We start from the raw sequence: 19,861 nt of genomic DNA, 5'->3' as shown, positions 1-19,861 counted from the left end.
GGAGATCGGCGAGTGGGAGGATTATTGTGATAAGTGTGGTAGACGCGAGGAGGTGGCTCATTGCGTTCAAAGGCAGCGTAACGACAACGTTCGTCTTGCTAGCAGCGTTGGCAAAACCTGGAGATATGTCCTCGAAAGCTGCAGTAATAGCAGATAGGCTTCGGCGAATGCCAGGCAGAGTAGTAAGGTGGGTTCAGAGCTCGGGTGACAAAAGGGGCCAGGTGAGCGTGAACAGGCGCAGGCGCTGTGATTGGAGACGGCGCGGCTGGTATTGCAGCAACCTGGGCATAAGAAGCTGGTTATGGGCAAGGAGAAGCGTTGGCATAGTGGGCATTCTGCAGGGAGGCCAATTCCTCCTCTCCTTAATAATGCGACGCAGATCAGTAGAAGCATGTTGGACGTGAGCACTGCTGCAAGGGGGTAAGCCATGCGCTCGCCCCCTTGCAGCAGTGCTCACGGGTGAGCCATGTGCTTGCAATTCCTCACGAATTATGGCTCGAATGATAGATTGGAGCTCAATACTGTGTGCCAGGGGGTTGTCAGAAAAGTCTGGTTGCAAGCGGATTGATTGCAGGGTGTCGAGGCGCTGACAAAAGGAGACGACGTCCAATACCGTTGAAGGGTTTTGAGTGGCAAGTGCGTTGAAGGCAGTAGATCCTATACCCTTAAAAGGTGTCGCATGCGGTCACTTTCTAGCGTGGCACTGTTGACATGGCGGCAAAGCGCGAGGATGTTCACACTGTACGAGGTATACGACTCGCCATAATGCTGGACGCTCTTTTTCGCAACTTCCAAACGAACCGTGGGTGTGCCAAAAATCTGCCGTAGCTGCTCCTTGAAAGACAGTCAATCAAGGAAGTCTCTCTCGTGATTCAGGAACCATGTCTTGGCTACTTGAGAGACGTAAAATGGTACATTTTTTAACCTCGATGTCTCATTCCAGTTGTACTCACTGACACGATCGTAGTTGTCGAGCCGGTCTTCAACGTCCTCACCAGGCAAGCCAGAGAAGATTTCAGCATCTTGATACCGGTTGTTGGCAGGGCTGGTAGTGGGGGTGACTGGCACTTCAAAAGGGCTGGTGGACGCTGCGGGCTGGTCTTGCGACATGGCGGCCTCTTGGCGTAAGCAGTGTCTCGAACGTAGCTCCAGGAGAGATCTTGAAGAGGATTGAGGTCGAAGGGATCTTAAAGTGCCTCCACCACTTGAAATACCACAGTCGAGACGATGCTTTATTCCAAGAAGGAAAAATGGCGCTGACGCAAAAGCGAACACGAGCCGATGATTGATGATGACTTTGTAGAGATGAAGTTGAAGTCTGCATAAATGCTTACAATATCAAATTCTGGCTAAATTGAACTATTTCATGATCACTACGCTGTTCGATATATCGAGGTTCGCCTGTATTCAATTTTTGATTACTTCTTGTCCATAGAACACAGAGTGTCTACCAACCGGGAAAAGCGGGAATTCTCTGGGATTTTGAATAGTCTGGAAATACTCTGGGAAAACTCAGGGAATTTGTGCTTATATCAGGGAAAATGGGGTGTAATTTTTTTTAAAGAGAACGAAAGTCGCTGTATTTCTGGCTCGAGTAACAGAGTCATCGGCTGGAGGAGTTGCCAGTGTACAGTCAACGACCGACTTTCCGGACGCCCGATAATTCAGACAGCTTCACGGCACCATCACCTACCCCCATAGAGTCAGTGCATAAGAACATCTGAAATTTTTGACGCAAGAACCCTTCGCCATCTGATTTTCCGGACTTTTTGCTGTGATCGCAGGTCTGAAATCGTATTAATCAAAGCCACCACCGCCGCTTTGATTACCTCGCCGCCTTGAACCAGTGCTTTCGCTCCAAATCCGCTAGCAGCAGTAGCCACCACCTCGGCAACGCCAGGCGTAGCTGCTTCGACTTTCGCTACAAGGCTTCTTGCTGTTCGGTGCCGTATATTTCATCAAAACAATTTGCCGCTGTCAGCAATGCCATCGACTCCACCTTTGTCATCCTCGTAATTCTCTTCGAAGCTCGTAAAGCACGACATGTTGCATAATGTTGGTTCCCGAAAGTCAGCTTCGCCTTAGTACAGAAGTGCTATGCAGTGAAACATAACAAGTGTGGAAAGGGGCAATTGTCACGGGACACATTATGTATTCCTTAATTATACACGCGTGCACTCGCCATCTCCTGTCACAGTATGAGCACCAATATGCCTAGTAAGTATGCTGGCAGGCATTTAGAACTTTTTCAGATTTACTTGTGGCAATTCGAGTCCAAAAGGGCCCCTCACTAGGTCTGGCCAATTTGAGCTGACAAGCACAGAGCATACATTGTGTGATAACAGTCCTGTTTGCAAAGTAATACATCACTACACACCGTGGAAAGACCTGAAATTTCAAACCGAACACCATTTTCCCTTCTCCTAGTGGCCGCTGTGCTCCAAGCCGGAGGATGTACACGTGCTAGTGCGCCTATGTACATGTGTTTGCACTGTAGCATCGCTCGTGGTGACACGTGACTTCAAGAATTATTCAAGGCAACATCTGTTATTTGTGTAATATGTTGCCTGAATAGACGAGTTAAAGCTTAGAGAAATAATAAAGCACACAAACTGAATGTCTGCGTGTTTTTGTTTTACTTCGCACCGCAGCAAGAGAGATGCACTTCTGTTTCATCTGCTTGTTCCCACGTTGTGCAGTCGCTTACACAGACACCGAAGACGCGGGATCATGCTCTATGACCCGCTTGTGTCTGCCTCAGTATTCGTGTAGCACTGACTTACATAGCTAGTCTGGTGTCCTCATACAAAGTGTGCAAAATCATGCACTGCGCGAAACAAGACAGTCACAACAGCTTGCGCGCGATGCCGTCAGCGGAAGTGCGCAACATCACAAAACAAAAAATAAAAATAAAGAAAGCTAGGAGAAAAAAAAAATTAAGGCAGTGCCCATGTGGTATGTGTCACGCGATCCTTGAGGTCTGGTGTGAGAGAACACAGTGAAGGAATTTCGCTTACGGAGGTTAGACGGGGTGAGTGGAGATGAGGTCTTGCTTGGCAGTGGAGCTTGCCTCCTGAAATCGTGAGTTAATAAATGAGCCGATTTTAAAATTTTTTTGCGGCAGAACGCTCCCTAGAGGACACGTAACAACTTCCAGCGTATAACCAAACTTTTTATGAGGGCTGGTGAGGGGCCCTTTAAGGGCAGTAAAATACACGCATTCATTTTTTCGAACTGCCCTATTTTTCGGACGTTTTCATGGCCCCTCGGGAATCCCTGAAATCTGAAATTGACTGCACAACTGACCAAGAGGATGCATAAAATGGTCTGTGGGGCAAACATGCAGCAGAAGGAAGATGAGAACAGAAAGCACCTACGCATTGAAGATTGAACAGGAAAGGAAGCGTGCCACTGCTTCTTTGAAGGGTCTTGAGCCCACACAAAAAATAAAGTATTGGCTGATGCCGAGATGCAGGTGCCCCTCGTGCAAACAATATAAACTCTTTAAAGCAGTGAAACGCAACACTGAAGTGTTGTGCACGGGCTCAGAGTATGTGAGTGAGAACTGTTGAGGTTTTCTTAAATTGGGCTGCTGAGCACGAGGTCGCGGGATCGAATCCCGGCCACGGCGGCCGCATTTCGATGGGGGCGAAATGTGAAAACACCAGTGTGCTTAGATTTAGGTGCACGTTAAAGAACCCCAGGTGGTCAAAATTTTCAGAGTCCTCCACTACGGCGTGCCTCATAACCAGAAAGTGGTTTTTGGCACGTAAAACCCCATAATTTCCTTTTTGGTTTACTTAAAAGCTCTTGTGAGAGAGAATATATTACTTATGAGATAGTTCTGGCCTCATGCGAATGAGCTTGCTATCAATTGATAGAAATAGCTCATATTGAAATTATTTGCTTCTATGCGGATCTCCTTTTTATGCGTATGTTAGAATGTTCAAGTCGACTCGCAATAGATTTTACCCCTTCCATTTTCAAAGTTATTTTATTTGCTATGCATTTCACTAACCCCTTCCTTTTGTTTTCTTTATGCTACTCTTTACTATTAAAACTGGATTAAGTAGTTTTTCTTTGTTTTTAAGATACTTCCTAGAGAGTGACAGCATCAGGTGACATGGTGTCAGCCCGTCGTAGAGTAAAACAAAGCTCTCTGTCACTCAGAGAATTTTACAAAGCCACTCAGAGAAAACCTGGAAAACTCATGGAATTTGGAAATGTCAACTTGGTAGACACCCTGATCTGAACACCATGTATTTAGAACCTCATATAACGAAGTGTTTTATACATGACTTAAATATTATGTAACGAAATTTCACTGCCACCGTGAAGGAATACCGAGACAATGAAACTTTCATGCACGCGTATGGTGAAATGGTTGAATTGCATGCAGTTGCATGTGAACGCACATCTCAGATTGTGCGCCACACAACTAAGAGCTACCACGGAAGTGGAGCAGCGTCATGTTCCGTAGTAAGTCCAAGTGCGATAACTATTATCGCACCCCGCGCGCTATATGCTTTGGGTGCCAGTGAAAGCGTGCGAGGGTGAGCAGAGAAGTACAGTGGCTTGATGAACTCCACCTTTCCATGTAGCAAGGGGAAAGAGGGAGACAAGTCAGCATGCGATGAAGCATGCGAGAGGGGAAAAGGGGAAGAGAAAGTGGGGCGGGGGGTTTGGTGCGACTCCTTTTCTGGTGGAGCTGGGCACATACGCAGCTTGTTTTATAGGTAATCTGCTGCATCTGCAAAGAGTGTGGGCATGCTGAGATGGCTTGGCATCATATTGTCACGTGGTAGTGACGGTAAAGAAGGCAGCAAAATTGTGATTAACAAAACGAGTGTTTTATTGGGCGAACTTGTGCCCTCAAAAAGAGGCTACACTCGAAGAACAACGGTAGCGGCTAGCACACTCTGCGATCGTCGAAAATCTGATCAGCGGGTCAGGCGCGTCGGCTTTTATAGATCAGTCGAATGTTCCAGATTAAACGCTGGGACCCGCGTGTCTTCCACAAAGTTCTACACTATTCGCGTCGCGCATACATGCAATCAGATTACACAAGTTGCGGTGAAAGACAGTGGACGGAACCATCGATAACATTCCAGAAACTTCTTTTACATGCAGGCGCGTCCTGCGTTGTGCGATAAGATTTGTTAGGCGGCGAAACGTGGTCGCCCGATAAAGATAAGTACATGTGTCAATATGCACTCGTCTTTCTGCGCATTTAGCACTGCAGCTTGTGCAATGTCGGGTTTCAGAGGCTCGTTAAAGCGTCAAAGTGGTGATTTGGGCAAGTTGGTTATGCATTGCAAAATGGTTTTCATGCTGGAAGCAAGAGGCAGACGAAGCATATGCTCACCGCTGCTTGTGCTTTTCACAATAGCGTTTTTGCACTGCAGGGCACACTATCGGCTGTGGAGGCGGAGTGGTTGCTGTGGCCGGCTTTGCTTCACACGGCCATTTAAGATATTGTGAACGCTGCTTTAAACCGTATCGTTTGTTGCCGATTCTCAAATTCAACAAAGTAAATGTTTTTCTGATTCACAATTGCTTTTTCTGACTGCCTGATAATTTAAAAAATTTTGCTGCCCGTTTCGTGCCAGGAAAATCTATCAGCAACTGTACTTATTTGCGTAAAAGGTTGAATTTTATTATACAGAAATTTCAATATAACGAAGCGAATTACCAACTTTGTTATATCGAGGTTTAACTGTATTATGTACGAACATTATTAAAATTGTAACACGAGCAGTTGCACTAAGGTGTACAGTTAGGTTAGGTGTGAACATTGCCAGCTGGTCAACAAAGTTGGAGAAAGTGAGAAAAGGTACACATTCATTGGCACTGGTTTCCATCATGTTTCCATTTCCTTCTGTTAGTAGTCTTTAAACATTATTATTAAACTTTAATGTTGCATCTACAGTTAAACTTCGATGTAACAAAGTCAGTAAAATTGGCAATTTGCTTCGTTGTATCAAAATTTCGTTCTATTGAAATTCAACCTTTTATACAAATAAGTACAGTCACTGATCGATTTTTTTTACACTGAAACGGGCAATCACTGAAACGCAAATTACACTGACACGGGCAAATTATTGGGCAATCGAAAAAAGCAAATTTGAATCAGAAAACAATTCATTTGAATGAATTTGGTAGTCGGCGACGAATAATACGGCTTCACACCATGTCGACGATATGTTCACATAGGTGGTACGAATTATTAGGCGAAGACAGCCAAGCTTTTGTGTGCACTCCTCCCTTGTGGCTGATAGTGTCGCCCGCACTGGGACGATGCTATCAGGAAAAGCGCCAGCAGCTGGTAGTGAATGCTTCGTCTGCCTCTTGTGCTAACGAGTGACCGAAACTCAAGATTGTGCAACCTTCAATACTAAACGTGTGGGAGTACATCTTACATGATGCCATGCTGTCTCCACACATCCGCTCCTTCCATACATGGCAAATCGCCTCTAAAGCAGGGTGTGCTCAGCCGTGCTTAGAGCCATGTGCAGCCACGGCCAAGAAGCGCTCCAGAAATCGAGGTGCACGCCATCTTACTCCCAACTCCACCCCTTCATGCGCGCTTGATTGCATTACCGCGGGCTCACCCCCTCCCTCTTTCCCTTTGCTAATGCGGGAAGACGCCACTTGTGAAGCCACAATCTTTCGTCTCACGCTCCCACATTTTCACTTGCACCTAAAGCAAACGGTGCGCGGGGCACAATAGGATCAAATTTGGCCACGGTGGCCACATTTCGGTGGGCGCGAAATGCGGAAACACCTGTGTACGTAGATTTAGGTGCACGTTAAAGAAGCCCAGGTGGTCCAAGTTTCCGGAATGGTCCACTACAGTGTGCCTCATAATCAGATTGTGGTTTTGGCGCGTAAAACCACATAATTTAGTAAGTTAACGATGATCCATTTTAGAATATTCCTTCCTCACTCTAGCCTGTTCTCTTAGTTGATTGAAGTCAAGTGTGTTCCTAATTCTATTGGAAATTATCTTGGTGAATATTTTATACAATACTGGAAGCTTGGTTATGGGCCTATAATTCTCAATTCTTTAACGTGAAGATACAATTCAGAGAAAGATCTGTAATGGTGGCCATGTTGCGAGGCAAGCTGAACCATTCACATATGGATATTCTCGCTGTGAGGAACTTGCAAACACGGTAGTGTCAGATTATTTGCTGTGCACTCTGTTTTTCTAATCAGTTGTTGTGCACAAGCTTTACTATGCAACTGTTGTGAACAGCTCAAACAGGCCCCAGGTCCCAGATGTCCGAGGCAGCTGCGCAGAGTCGTCTGCTGTGGCTGCTTCTGCTCCCACTTCTGCTGGGTGCAGCTGCGGTCATTGTGCTGGCTGCCTTCTGGGTGCGGCGTCAGTCCTGGATGGCACGCAACAAGCTTTTCATCCTGGGCTCACCCCCGCCAGTGTGCCGCAAGCCTCAGATGAACCCGGGCCCTCCTGGTCAGTCAGTGCTTAAAAGGCAGCTTGCATGCTGGCGATGTCTGGCACATGCACCGGCTGTGTCTGCACATGGCAGTAAGCGCGACTGAGCGCATACGCAGCTGTGCACCCTGCTTTAGAGGTAACCTGCCACGTGTGCAAAGAGTGGGCGTGCCGAGATGGTGTAGCATCATGTGAGCTGTCTTGCCATGCATTTAGTATTGGATGTTGCGTAATCTTGAGTTTTGGTGACTCATTAAAGCGAGAGGCAGTTGAAGCATGCACTCCCCACTTCTGGCACTTTTCACGATAGTGTCATCCCAGTGCGGGCGACACTATCAGCCATGGAGGTGAAGTGCATGCGACAGCGTGGCTGGCTTCACTTAATTCGTACCGCGGATGTGAAGACATTGTTGACGTGGCATGAAACAATATCATCCCTTGCCGACTCCCAAATTCACCAAAATCAATTGTTTTCTCATTAAAACTTACTTTTTTCAATTGCTCGATAATTCGGAAAATTCTGTGGCCCCTTTCCATGCCAGAAAAATCTATTGGTGACTACTTATAGTTAAACCTCATTTGATTAAGGCTTGGGTTGGGGCTAGTTGGAATATGCGGACTCCCATTCGTGTGCTTGGGACAAAGGAACGACAACACAGTAGTGCAAACAATCACAAGGGCATTTATTGCACCTTTCATACACTAATGCCTGCTATCATATTGACCGCAAATAAAGACGGGGACACAGGGAGAGAACACATAAACAGCACGAGCAGTAACTTTAAACTTTTTTATCTGCGGTCAATATGATATGCAGCAAACACCAACTAGGCCAATGTGATGTTCTTCTAATGCCTGTTAGCCGAGTTGCTCTCTAGAGAACATGCTGATTAGCGTACAACAAATCTAGGAAGTTTGGCTCACCGCGAACGAATGGCAAGCGAATATGTTTGCCCCATGCCGGACACCAAGGGTGCGATTTTGTAGGAATTCTATTACTTTCTTTATGCCTTTTGCCGCCATCACCACGTAGCCATTGATCGAAAATGACCGGGCCGCGCCCATTTTGTCTGTCAATCACGCGACGTCAGGAACCCGCGAAAACTGTAATCGTCATAGTGACGTTGACACACTCATGCGGAGCATAAGGCACGGATTTTTAGCACGGCCAGAGGCAGGGTCATTTCCGAAGGCATAAAAAAATGGCCGCCCCTCTCATCGCTATGGCCGTGGCTCTTTGCCGTCGCCGACGTGAACACGGGGAGCCAGACGACGCGTTTGACATGCCGGATGACCATTTTCGACGGCGTTTTCGCCTCTCGAAGGGAACGGTGTGATTGTTGTGCGAGGAACTGGCGGGGGAACTAGAAGCTGAGCGAGCGACGGGACTGCCGGTGGAGCGGAAAGTGTTGTGTGCGCTGCGCTTTGCTACCGGGAGCTTCCAAGCGTTCGTTGGGAGCGAGGAGACGATCCGTGTGTCGCAGTCGACGGTGAGCGAGTGCGTGCGACGAGTGGCAGAGGCTGTCGTGTATGCAGGGGCCCACAACAAGTGGGTCCATTTTCCAAAGACAGCCGAGGAAAAGGCAGCCGTGAAGGAGGGTTTCCTTCAGCGTGGCGCTATCCCCGGTGTCATCGGATGCGTAGACAGCTGCCTCATAGCCTTTATCGCGCGGCGGCATTCGATGACAAGGATTAAATTGTAGACCGCTTGCCGTGTGGCATCGTGCTTAAATTGACATGACAATAACTAGGCACTTCAAAATTGCAGTGCCACAGTCGGAATGCTTGCACACACCGGGCCTACTGGCACTTTTGCAGGTGAGCCTGGTGGTGCGCACGCTCTTATTGGTGAAGTAAACGTTGAAGAAAAAATTCATGCTGCAATGGCTATGCTACTTATAGTTGCAATAAAGGGTGACTTCAGCAATTATTTATTTGCAAACTAGCAATATTCGCTCTTCATATCATTAATACATCAGCAAATTTTAAGATAAGTTACAAATTCCTTGCCTATGCTACCTTTGCTTCCTTTAATTATGTGGGGCCTGAGAGGGGGGAGGGGCTTGGCTGCCACCATGCCCCAGTGCAGCCAGCAGCAGCTGAAGCAAGCGCTCGTTGGTCTCGTGCGACCGACACGCCACTTCGAGACGCTGCCGCTGCACTTCGATGCGCTGCGGCTGCACTTCCCGCATTCCTGCCACCTCCTCCCTAAGGTGCCGCAGGCTCTCCATGTGGGCCTCGTGGTGCTGCCGCAGGCTCTGCACGTGGGCCTTGTGGTGCTGTTAGCAAAGATGTGTAATTAGTTTAATTACAGAAGCTCGGTAACAAGGCCTTCGTGTGTTGCATTCATCCGCATTTGCAGGCTATTGTCTTGTCATTGTATATTCAAACACTGGAAATATCTTTCTGGCCCATCAAATTTGTGCCGTCGCATTCCATTAAGATGTGTTACGTTGCTATAACTGCTTCCTTGAACTTAACGCCACTTTTTTCTTTTTGCCACATAATTGCGTAGATATTTACACATGTTATATCACGCGAATGTGTACAAGATATCACCACAGGACTACACGTATACGTTATACTTGTTCACTGATTAATATAATCTTTAGAAACGTTATATGCTCATCAATTTCATACGCAGAAAAATATATATCTGTGGCCTTACATATACCTGCCGGTTTTGCTCCAGCATTTGTTGGCGGAAGCGGGCGTCCTCTTGAGCTCTGGCTTTCGCCAACTGGCCCTGGCAAACGTATTCGGCAGTAGCCGTCACCACAGCACCCTCGAGTTCCTGCTATCTGGGCTGTCTACGGGGTGCCCATGGCTCTCGAGGGGTAGGCTGCGGCACCTGGGGGGTAGGCTGTGGCAACTGTGGGGTTGGCTGTGACACCTGGGTGGTAGGCCGCGGCACCTGGGGGATAGGCTGAGGTACCTGGGGGTAGGCCGCAGCACCTGGGGGATAGCCGGTGGCTCTTCATGCAAGGCAAAAGCAAAGACTGCTCATTCACTGTTATCCGACCCACACAGATTGATTGTCCTAACCAGTCACTTTGAAATGTCATTATAGCTGCATAGCTACAATAATGATACACAAAACAGGTAGTAAGAGCAAAAGATGTCACAGAAAGTTGCTGGTAGCAGTAACGTATAAGAAGCACAAGGAATCTCTATTACAACATCATGTCATTTGCAGTCTTTCATTTCTCCTCCATGAATAAGAGCTGGATGCTGGACACAAAGGTAATAACAGCACAGTGACATACTTTACTTCATAGCAAGATCATACAGCAACTGCAAACAACAATGCTACTACAAAAGCTAGGTCACTGCCTTAAGTGTAAGGCCACTTGGCCCAGCAACAGCTGCAGGGCCCGACACCACGAAGGCATTTGTCGCTGGTGGATGTCTGCGGGAACCGCTGGGCCCTGCAGCTTCCTCTGAACTTGTGTCCTGCAGTCAGAGTAGTGTCCGGACATTGCGAGCAGTGTGTGCAATGCGCATCATGTACACAAGCTGCTGCTCAGAGTACATAACCTATATTGTCACTTGCACAAAAAAAGGGCTTAAAACATTTTGCAATATTGTGTTACAATGTAGTGCTGAAAATTTGTGAGGCCACAGCAGGTCACACAAACAACACTTTTTTAAATCCAATGTACGCACCTTGCTGTCGGCGAAGAAGAACTGGGGGGGCGGGGGAAACAAGGACCCCTCCTGTCCTCATAAGGACGTCGAGGACGCGGCCGTCAGCGCCATTCACTTTGCCACCTCCAGTAGCCCTGCAAACACGGCAACAATAACGACAACGTGAAACGGCGTTACTGTCAGCATCATTAGAAGCTCACCTCTTCTCGCTTGCGGCCCTGGCCGCTTCTTTTTTCACTTTATGGGCCATCTTGGCCCAATGGTTGCGCCAATGGCTGGTGGTCTTTACGGCTGGCCTCTGTGCGTTAAGGACTGCCGCCACCTCCTCCCACAGTTTGTTTTTTCGAGCAGCAGTCATACGTGGCGAGAACTCTGTAGAAGCTCTCGCCAGGTATGGGTGCTGCTCGATGAACTGCACGAGAATAGCCGCCTGCTCTTTTGACACCCACAGCCCTTTTGCTGCCATTTTCTCTTTGTCAACTTGGGAATTTCAGTCGGCCCGCAGCACAGTAAGAAATTTCGAGGCAAACAGTCTGTCTAAGCTAAGCGCCTGCATAAAGTGCTCACTACGAATTCATTATTTCTGCCTTTTTATACCACTAATCTAAAAAAAGGTGAAGTCACTACTCACATTTAACATTGTAGCAGCTTCTTTCTCGGAGCATATCAGTGCAGGAAGTATTACCGATGCAGCGATAACTTTGGCGAAGCTATCGTTCTGTCATGGCGGTGCCCTATGGAAAGTGCCTTGACAGTTCTCGATCCACTATGTTACAAAGTTTGACCTCGGGTGCTACGGATAATTCTTGGCCCTTCCTAAAGAAGAAATTATCACACTTCAGACATGCAGCGAAAACCACATGACAATGCAAGCACTACACGAGCAATAGTTACTCACCTTAATCCTGTATATCAAGGGGGGGGGGCGCAATTACGGACACGCTAGGGGCTGTCAGCTGTTCGGGTAAACAGAAGCTGCCATTTTGCGTGCGCTCAATGGCATGGATTGGATGCACATCCGACTACTATGTGGCTACGGCTTCGAAAATAGAGTACTTGCGTTTGCATTTCTTTGGGCTGCGGCAGCTTTTGTGTTGTAAGGTAACAAAATGAATTTGCTTTACGCAGCATGGAAGTCCGCTTTTATTAAGTGCCGTTTTACAAAACAAATTTGCTATACAGCCCCGGAAAAAGAGAAGAGGACATGAAAGAAACATCCGGCCAATGAAGGGAGCTTCTGATTGGACGATCCAAGAAATGTCGTGCCTATGCAACCGCAATTTCCAAAATCGATGACATCACGCGAGAAGGCATTGGCATGAACAAAGTCATTTCTACAAAATCACGCCCCAACGCATCATGTTCATCTATTCCGGCATCCTAGAGACCTCGCGAGATGGTCTCGCAGATCGGTGCATGCGTGGGACATCCACGCCCGACTGTCGCTCCTGACTAACCCCGCTGTCAGGCAGCGCCAGCAGCGCAACACTCGCACTATCTCTCGTAATTTGTTGTCACCACACCGACTGCCGCCGGTGCCCTGCTATGGGGACAAGCCAGACTACAGGGGATGCGAGAGCCATACGGGGAAATCGTCAGCGGACGTGAGAGTCAAGCATCCTCACAAACATCATGCTTGTGTTTAAAAAGCAGCGCTGCAAAGTTGAACCACAGGGATGAGAACGGCACATACGATGCGCATCTATCAACTGTTTATTAAAACAAATAAGGGGCGTATCTTGTGGGCAACAACGCCATGCACAAAGAGTTATGCATAAACTGACCTTGACACGTGCAGCCCATCTATTAATACCTCTCTTAAAGAACTGATTAAGCCGAATTCTAAGTTGTGTGCATGCTCCACGTTTTTTTCCTGGTTTCCTAGGATAGGTTGTCCATGAGTGCGATTTACGGTGAACTTAGGCATAAGCCGTACTTTCCTGAAAGCATGCTGTAGGCTTCTAGAACTGTCCTAAGCATGTTTTTGCTGCTTGCTAAAACTGTTGAAGCCTCTTATTGAGGCACCTGCCCATCTATCCAATGTAGGGTGCTCCACAAGACAGGGAGACCCTGTATACCACCCCTACGTTTTAGTCAACGAATTTACATATAGGACACCACATTCTGCTACTTTAAGGTCTCTATCACTGGTCTCTATGTTCACTTTTTTACACATACCTGTCATCTTCCTTGGCATTGAAAATACTACCGGCACATCATAATGGAAAGCCACATTTTTTAACCTGTGGGCTACCGTGTGTATGTAAGGCAAAACAATACAGCAGCCGTTGGATTTTTTTGGACTCTAAAAATTCAAACTTGTTGGATATTTCTGAGTTCATAAATGCACCGTCAGGGTTTCCATAGAGCTAATGCATTCTCACGACTGATTTTTCGAATGAGTTTGGGTGCCAAATTTTAATTTTCCGGACTAAATTACCCGTTCCGAGCCACGCTACCCGATCTTGGAGACCGCCATGTTGGATTTTACGCTGGCTTGGCCAGGCTTGGCTTCGAATAGCCCGCTCTATAGCCTTCAAGATTGGGACGCACATGTGATCCCCACGTATCGAAGGCCATGCCCGCTCGTTCTTGGCCGACAAAACGCCCTAGGCAACGGCACTTCTTTCTTTATTATCTTTTTTTCAGTCAGCACTATTGCCATAGTCACTTAACACTGGAACAGTTTTTTTCTTTCTTTCTTCTTTAAGTTTCTGTTGCTATTTTGCACGGGATGTCCAGAGAGCCGTTGTGTCTCGGAGACGTTGCGCCTTTGTGCGTTTTTGTGCAGCTTGGGATCTGTGTGATCGGCATGCGTGTTTGTGCAGCTTCCCATTTGTGTGATCGGCACCACCTCCTGTGCCTTCACGAGAGCCAAGTGGTGCGAAAAAACGTGACTTGTTTCTTCTATCTCTATGGAGATCTTCGCCAACAGAGATCGCTAATGGAGTGACGCTCTTGTCAACTGTATGCGGAGACGACGTCACTCTTGCGCAAATCTAAACAAATCTGATTGCCTTGACATGATGCCCTGCCCTCGAAGGCAGGGCATTATTAGGGATTTTCTCGAGCTGCTCTAAGCCTTATGAATGTCTATTTTCTGACCGATTTTTCAGACTATTTTTCAGTTCCTGCGAGGTCCAGAAAATCAGTCGGCTACTGTATTGGTTGCTTGCGGTTTCCCTTGATTGCCTTCAGGCAACTTTCCGCCACTGCCACTGTAACTGTAGCTGGAAACCCACTCCTTCCCCAGTGCTCTACTTGCAGCTCCAGGCTCTCGCTTGTTGTTGCCCTTGATGTGCGCCTTCTATTTGGTTTCACAAACAGTCGATAGGTGCGCTTTGTATGTACAATTCACATCCCTGTGGTTCAACTTTGCAGCGCTGCTTTTTAAAAGCAAGTAAACATCAATACCGTTAAGTCTCAATATAAAAAACTTGAGGGGACTGTGGCAAATTGTTCTTTATTCTGAAAGGTCGTTATAGTGAAAGCCCTAAAATTAGGAATTTTGCCCATCAACCCATCAGTTTATCGGTCGTCACCGTATGAGCACGAAAACGTCGCTGTTGGCTCTTGGCTCGTGCTGTTGCTATTTTCCATAGATTCTAAGTATACGTGTAGGGCACCACTTGTAGAGGTGCCACTGATAGCCACCTAGCGAGCATTTCCAAAACTGCGCTCGGGAGCAGTTTTGCTCCCGAGCGCAGGATGGCTGAAGTTCACAGCTGCCATTTCTCCTTTGTTCGTATGCCAGGCTGCTTCTTCTGCTGTGACAGCTGCAGAAAAGAAGCTGGCATCTATGGGAGCGGATATGAACATGATGTTACCAGTGTTTGCGACAACTCGGTCCACATGCATGCCAGGTGCATTCCACAAACAAACGCAATGAACCCCATTTGCACGAAGTGGAGCTCATATTAACTAGCTGCTCGGTTTTATTTAGTAATGCGATGCCTCGAACATTTTTTAAATTCTGCCCTTGATGTAATACTGCTTCTGTACCTCAGTAATTGGCACACATTGTAAGTGCAGACTTAAATCTCAAACAAATCTACATGGTGCGATGTCTGCTCATGTCGAAGTGATCATTAATTCTTCTGATGACTACATGTGACATCGCCGAATAAGTGCCGTCAAAGTCGCCTCAAGAAGAGTAATTGCTAATATATTGATTGCAATGCATACACTAGTCAACGAAGTCACCAAACGCATAGGCGAGCAAAAGTGCGAGTTAGCGCTGTACTGCTGATGCAATTCCACTGCAGGCACCACATTTTTATAGCTTTTTGCTAGATTTACCAGCCATACATGCTCCAAGTACGGGGTTGAAATGAGTCAAAACTTTGTTAAACCGCGAAAAGAAATGCACAGTTCTCAAACTAAGATCAGGAAATAAAAATAGTGTTTTACATTGTGGATTTCATTACATCGAGGTTCGTTATATTGAGGTTTTACTGTAATTACAACAGACTTACTTTAATTTGGCTCTGCTTAATTCAATTTTTGGTTTAATTCAATCCTGACCGAAGCTCCTGGCTGGTGCCGAGGCTTACTTATGGGCCTAAACTTTCATTACTAAAATCCTGAAATTGGCCTTTGCCAGATAATTCAAACTTGGGTGGTCAGCACACGCTCGCCTGGCCCCACTTATGGCTCCACTGCTGGCTCCAGTAGCGCAGCATCTGTCTCGGTAGTGCTTAGGGTGCTTGCGATGGCATCAAGCTCCCATCTGTCCAGTTAGGACTGACTCGCCTTGATTCAGGGTATGTCTCACCTCCAAACTTTCAACAGAACAATAAATAGTTGGTTACTTTTGATTTCTTTTAAGAACATGCTGACATAAAAGCACTAAATGAAGAAACAAGATGGAAACACAAGTCGACAGGACAAAGCACGACTGTTTATTTTTCGTAGGTTTGTCAAATTTATAGGGGTAATGATAGGCAAGAAATTTATAGACCATCACGCACCCCTACCCCATATTCTTCTACGCTCCAGCAATGAAAGCAATTTCCATATGCAACAAACAGGTAGATGTTGCACTCACACATTTTTCTGCTCCCACTCAAGCCATGACTGTGGATTTAGAATTTTTTTTTTTTTTTTTCGTTGTAGTCTTTGATTCACCGTAAGATTTTTGTTTAGGCATTCCCCGGTGCACATGCGCATTGATTACTGTGTGTAGCTAGGTTTCCGGAGTGAGTTACTTCCTTATAATTGTTGTTATGCTCACTTGCGATTGCTTTTATGCCCATAAAAACGATTGTAAACAGGTAACTTACTCCGAGGACCTAGCTATGCACCGTAATCAATGCTCATGCACACTGGAATCTTCCAGAACAAGAACCTTACAGTGAATAAAAGACGATATGGAAAGAATAGTTTTTGAATGCACAGAAAAATGTGTGGGTTCACCATCTGCCTGCTTGTCGCATGTGGAAATTCATTTGATTGCCAGAGTGCAGAACAACGATATGATGTAGGGGTGCGTGATGTTCCTTTGATTTGGTGCCTGTCATGCACCCATATAAATTTGACGAATGTACGAAAAATAAACATTTGTCAATCGTGCTTTGTCCTGCCAACTTGTGTGTTTCCATCTTGTTTCTTCTTGTAGCGCTTTTATGTCAGCCTGTTGTTAAAAGTAATCCAAACTTTCTGTCAGTGCTCGTGCTGCGTTGTCCTTCCTTAGTCTCTAGTCTGTTTCATTCGTGCTGTAAGTGAACATTCAATTGTATCGACTCACCCAACTAGCTGTAGTTTGTTGGTTGTGACATCTGACTTAATGAAAACATGCATCACATTGACTGTGCTTTCCCTGCCAACCATGCAGTGGTGAAGGTGGTGTACTCGCGTGACAGCGAGCCCCACGTGGCGGCGGTGACCCAGCTGTGTGAGCTGCTCCGGAGGGAGCTGGGCGTGCGGGTCGAGTGGGACGAGGCGGCAGTCGGTCATGCGCACGTCACGCATGACTGGGCCATGGCCATGGCACAGCTGCCATGCCCTCACTTCAATCCTTCTGCCATGGCAACCGCCACTGCCCCCGTGAAGATGCTGGTGCTAGAATCGGATGGCGCACTGCTCAAGCACCAGGCCTACCGACGGCACAAGGTGCGTTTAACAAGCGGCTCTTTCTTTCCACTCATTGGTGGAGGAGACCGACTGCAATGATGAAACTTCACTTTAGCTAAGCTTTTTATAAATGAGTAGTACAGTAAAACCTGAATAATTTCATTTCGATTTATTTGAAAATCCATTATTTTGTAGAATTCGTGCAGTTCCATAATTTGCAGTACGAGGTGTACCGGATAACTTGAAAAGCTTGCATGCATCTATAAGGATAATTCATAGTTTCCGATTGTGGATCTTGAGACTGGCGCGCTGCTACGAGCTTACGACTTCACATGTCTCGGAAATGCTGTCAGAAATATGGCAGTGATGACATGTTTCCTGCTTCTGCGATTGCTTTCACTGAGAAATTTAATTTGTGTCCTAATTGCAGCAGCGACAGCTCTCGGAGTCCAATCTTGAACGCCATGCGTTTATGTATTGCAAGTGCCTGAAGCAATCAATGTGACTAGATAGCAAGAATGGCACACCATCGATTGAGCAAGCGCTAGGTTCTGCTATGTCGGTGCTGATGAGCCGTACTGCTATGCGAAGTCCTTGCATTGTGTGGCTGTGCAGTTTAGTTATGTGTTTTTGCCTACTACAAGAGAGCGAGTTAGAGCATCATCATCGGGAATAATGTGCCACCTTTGCTTTTCCATTTCTGGTTTTCCTTGTGCAGGTATCATACCAGCTGCATAGCATGTGTTGTCACGTTTTCTCCATTGCTGGTGTGTTGTGTGTGTACAATTCTCTACCACCTGAAAAACCATGGCCACATGCATGTTTCTGTTAGTTTACGATGATGGCAACTGAGTGCCAGACTATGCTGACTACATGAACTTCCTGGAGACATTATATGCTTACGTGGAGGACAAAGTCGCCGACAGTGTGCGAGTAGACGATGGTAGGGACTCTTTAGCCCTGGTTATCGTGTTGTCTGCAGCTTTATTGAGTGTAAAGGCAGTGACTGTGAGATGCTGCAAAGGATTAATGGGCTAGACATCTTGACCCTTGGCACAGCGAACTACCATTCCAAGCAGTCCCGCATTCATGATTACCGTAAAATTCCGAACAAGCGCCCCCCACCACCACCCCTCCCTGCTTCACGCTCTTATCATGCACTGTGCCGAGGCAACACTGGCCTGCCACATCCAGTTCACAGTTCACAAAAAGTTGTTTCTGTGGCTTTCTTATTTTTATTTCTTTTTATTTTTTGTAGTTGGGGGGCGTCCCCGTTAGCGACACAGCAACTCGCCGCACGCAGTTTGCAGTTCGCTTACAGCTGTCCAACAGCAGTCTCGCTGGCAAATGGAAAGGTGTGCTTGTTACATAGTACTGTGTGACACATCCATATAACACATAACTAAACTGCACAGCCACACAATGCAAGCACTTCGCATAGCAGTACGGCTCACCAGCACCGACATAGCAGAACCTAGCGCTTGCTCAATCGATGGTGTGCCATTCTTGCTATCTACTCACATTGGTTGCTGCAGGCACTTGCAGTACATAAACGCATGGCGTTCAAGATTGGACTCGGATGATGGCTACTACTTGAACTTTCTGGAGACATTATATGCTTACGTGGAGGACAAAGTCACCGACAATGTGCCATTTGACGATGGTAGGCCATCATGATGACGGCCGGCCATCTTACTTTAGACGATGATGGCTACCATCATGATGGTAGCCATCATCGTAAAATCTGGCCGTGGTTTTTCAGGTGTTTGAGAATTGTACACACACAACACACCAGCAATGGAGAAAACGTGACAACACATGCTATGCAGCTGGTATGGTATTTGCACAAGAAAAAACAGAAATGGAAAAGCAAAGGTGGCACATTTATTCTCGATGATGACGCTCTGACTCACTCTCTTGTAGTAGGCAAAAACACATATGGATCCTGTGGCACGGCGACGTGGCTAAGCAGCGACAGAGAAGTGGTCACAGCTATGCTCTGGTTTCCCGGCAGCCTCACCATCGCTGATCGCTCGCCACCGATATTGTCACTAGGCCTTTTTCGGTTCACTTTAAATCTGCAGTGGACGGCGCTTTTGAACGAACCGCCGACACTCCCCAGTAGCAATGTTTTCTTACTGTTGTTGCTGCTTTACCCTCTCCTTGCAATAATTTCACACGAAGAAGAAAACATGCCGATATTTACAGCGACATCAGCTGCTATGTGAGCACGACTGAGCCGCGGTTCGCTATCCGCCGTCGGCAGCCATGCACTGCAGCCGAGCTTGTATCGGAAGTCCCACTAGTGCTAAACATGTTTGAGCATGGACTTCAAGCGAAATACTGCGAACTTTTTTTTTCCGACCGACTCTGAAGAGTCATTTGATGATTTTGAGAGTGATGATCAGCGCTAACAAATTGTTGGCTTAGTAAAGTTCATGTTAAATAAAATCTTAGATCAATGCCCACTGTGTTTTCTTTTTCTGGCAGGAAAATTTTGTCGCTGCCATCTTGAATAGCCCCTCCCCCCATATTGCCAGTAATTATGACTTGCTTAGGAGGGGGGGGGATGCATTCGCTTGGAATTTTACAGTACTTAAAGTAGTTATGCTATATAGAAAATAAATGCTACATGCTTGTGTTGTGCAGTTTTGCCCTTCTATTCTGAGTTCTACTTTTCTGTTC

The 19,861-nt window shown here is 46.7% G+C and overlaps 1 protein-coding gene across 7 annotated transcripts in view; it reads left to right on the top strand.

Moving 5' to 3' along the window:
* The window catches only part of LOC142592536 (uncharacterized), a 238,163-nt gene that overhangs the window by 194,225 nt on the left and 24,077 nt on the right, over nucleotides 1–19,861 (top strand). For 6 of the 7 annotated variants that reach the window (XM_075704029.1, XM_075704027.1, XM_075704032.1 and 3 more), the window contains 2 exons: nucleotides 7,259–7,474; nucleotides 16,938–17,215. In XM_075704029.1, the coding sequence (XP_075560144.1) occupies nucleotides 7,259–7,474; nucleotides 16,938–17,215 (494 nt within the window). The remainder of the gene's footprint in view (nucleotides 1–7,258; nucleotides 7,475–16,937; nucleotides 17,216–19,861) is intronic. The other variant, XM_075704033.1, reaches the window with a different exon arrangement.

The sequence above is a fragment of the Dermacentor variabilis genome, chromosome 9 (assembly GCF_050947875.1).
Source record: "Dermacentor variabilis isolate Ectoservices chromosome 9, ASM5094787v1, whole genome shotgun sequence".
Classification (NCBI taxonomy): Eukaryota; Metazoa; Arthropoda; class Arachnida; order Ixodida; family Ixodidae; genus Dermacentor; species Dermacentor variabilis.
The sequence above is the reverse complement of the archived record's forward strand: the minus strand, read 5'-3'. Positions and strand labels throughout refer to the sequence as shown.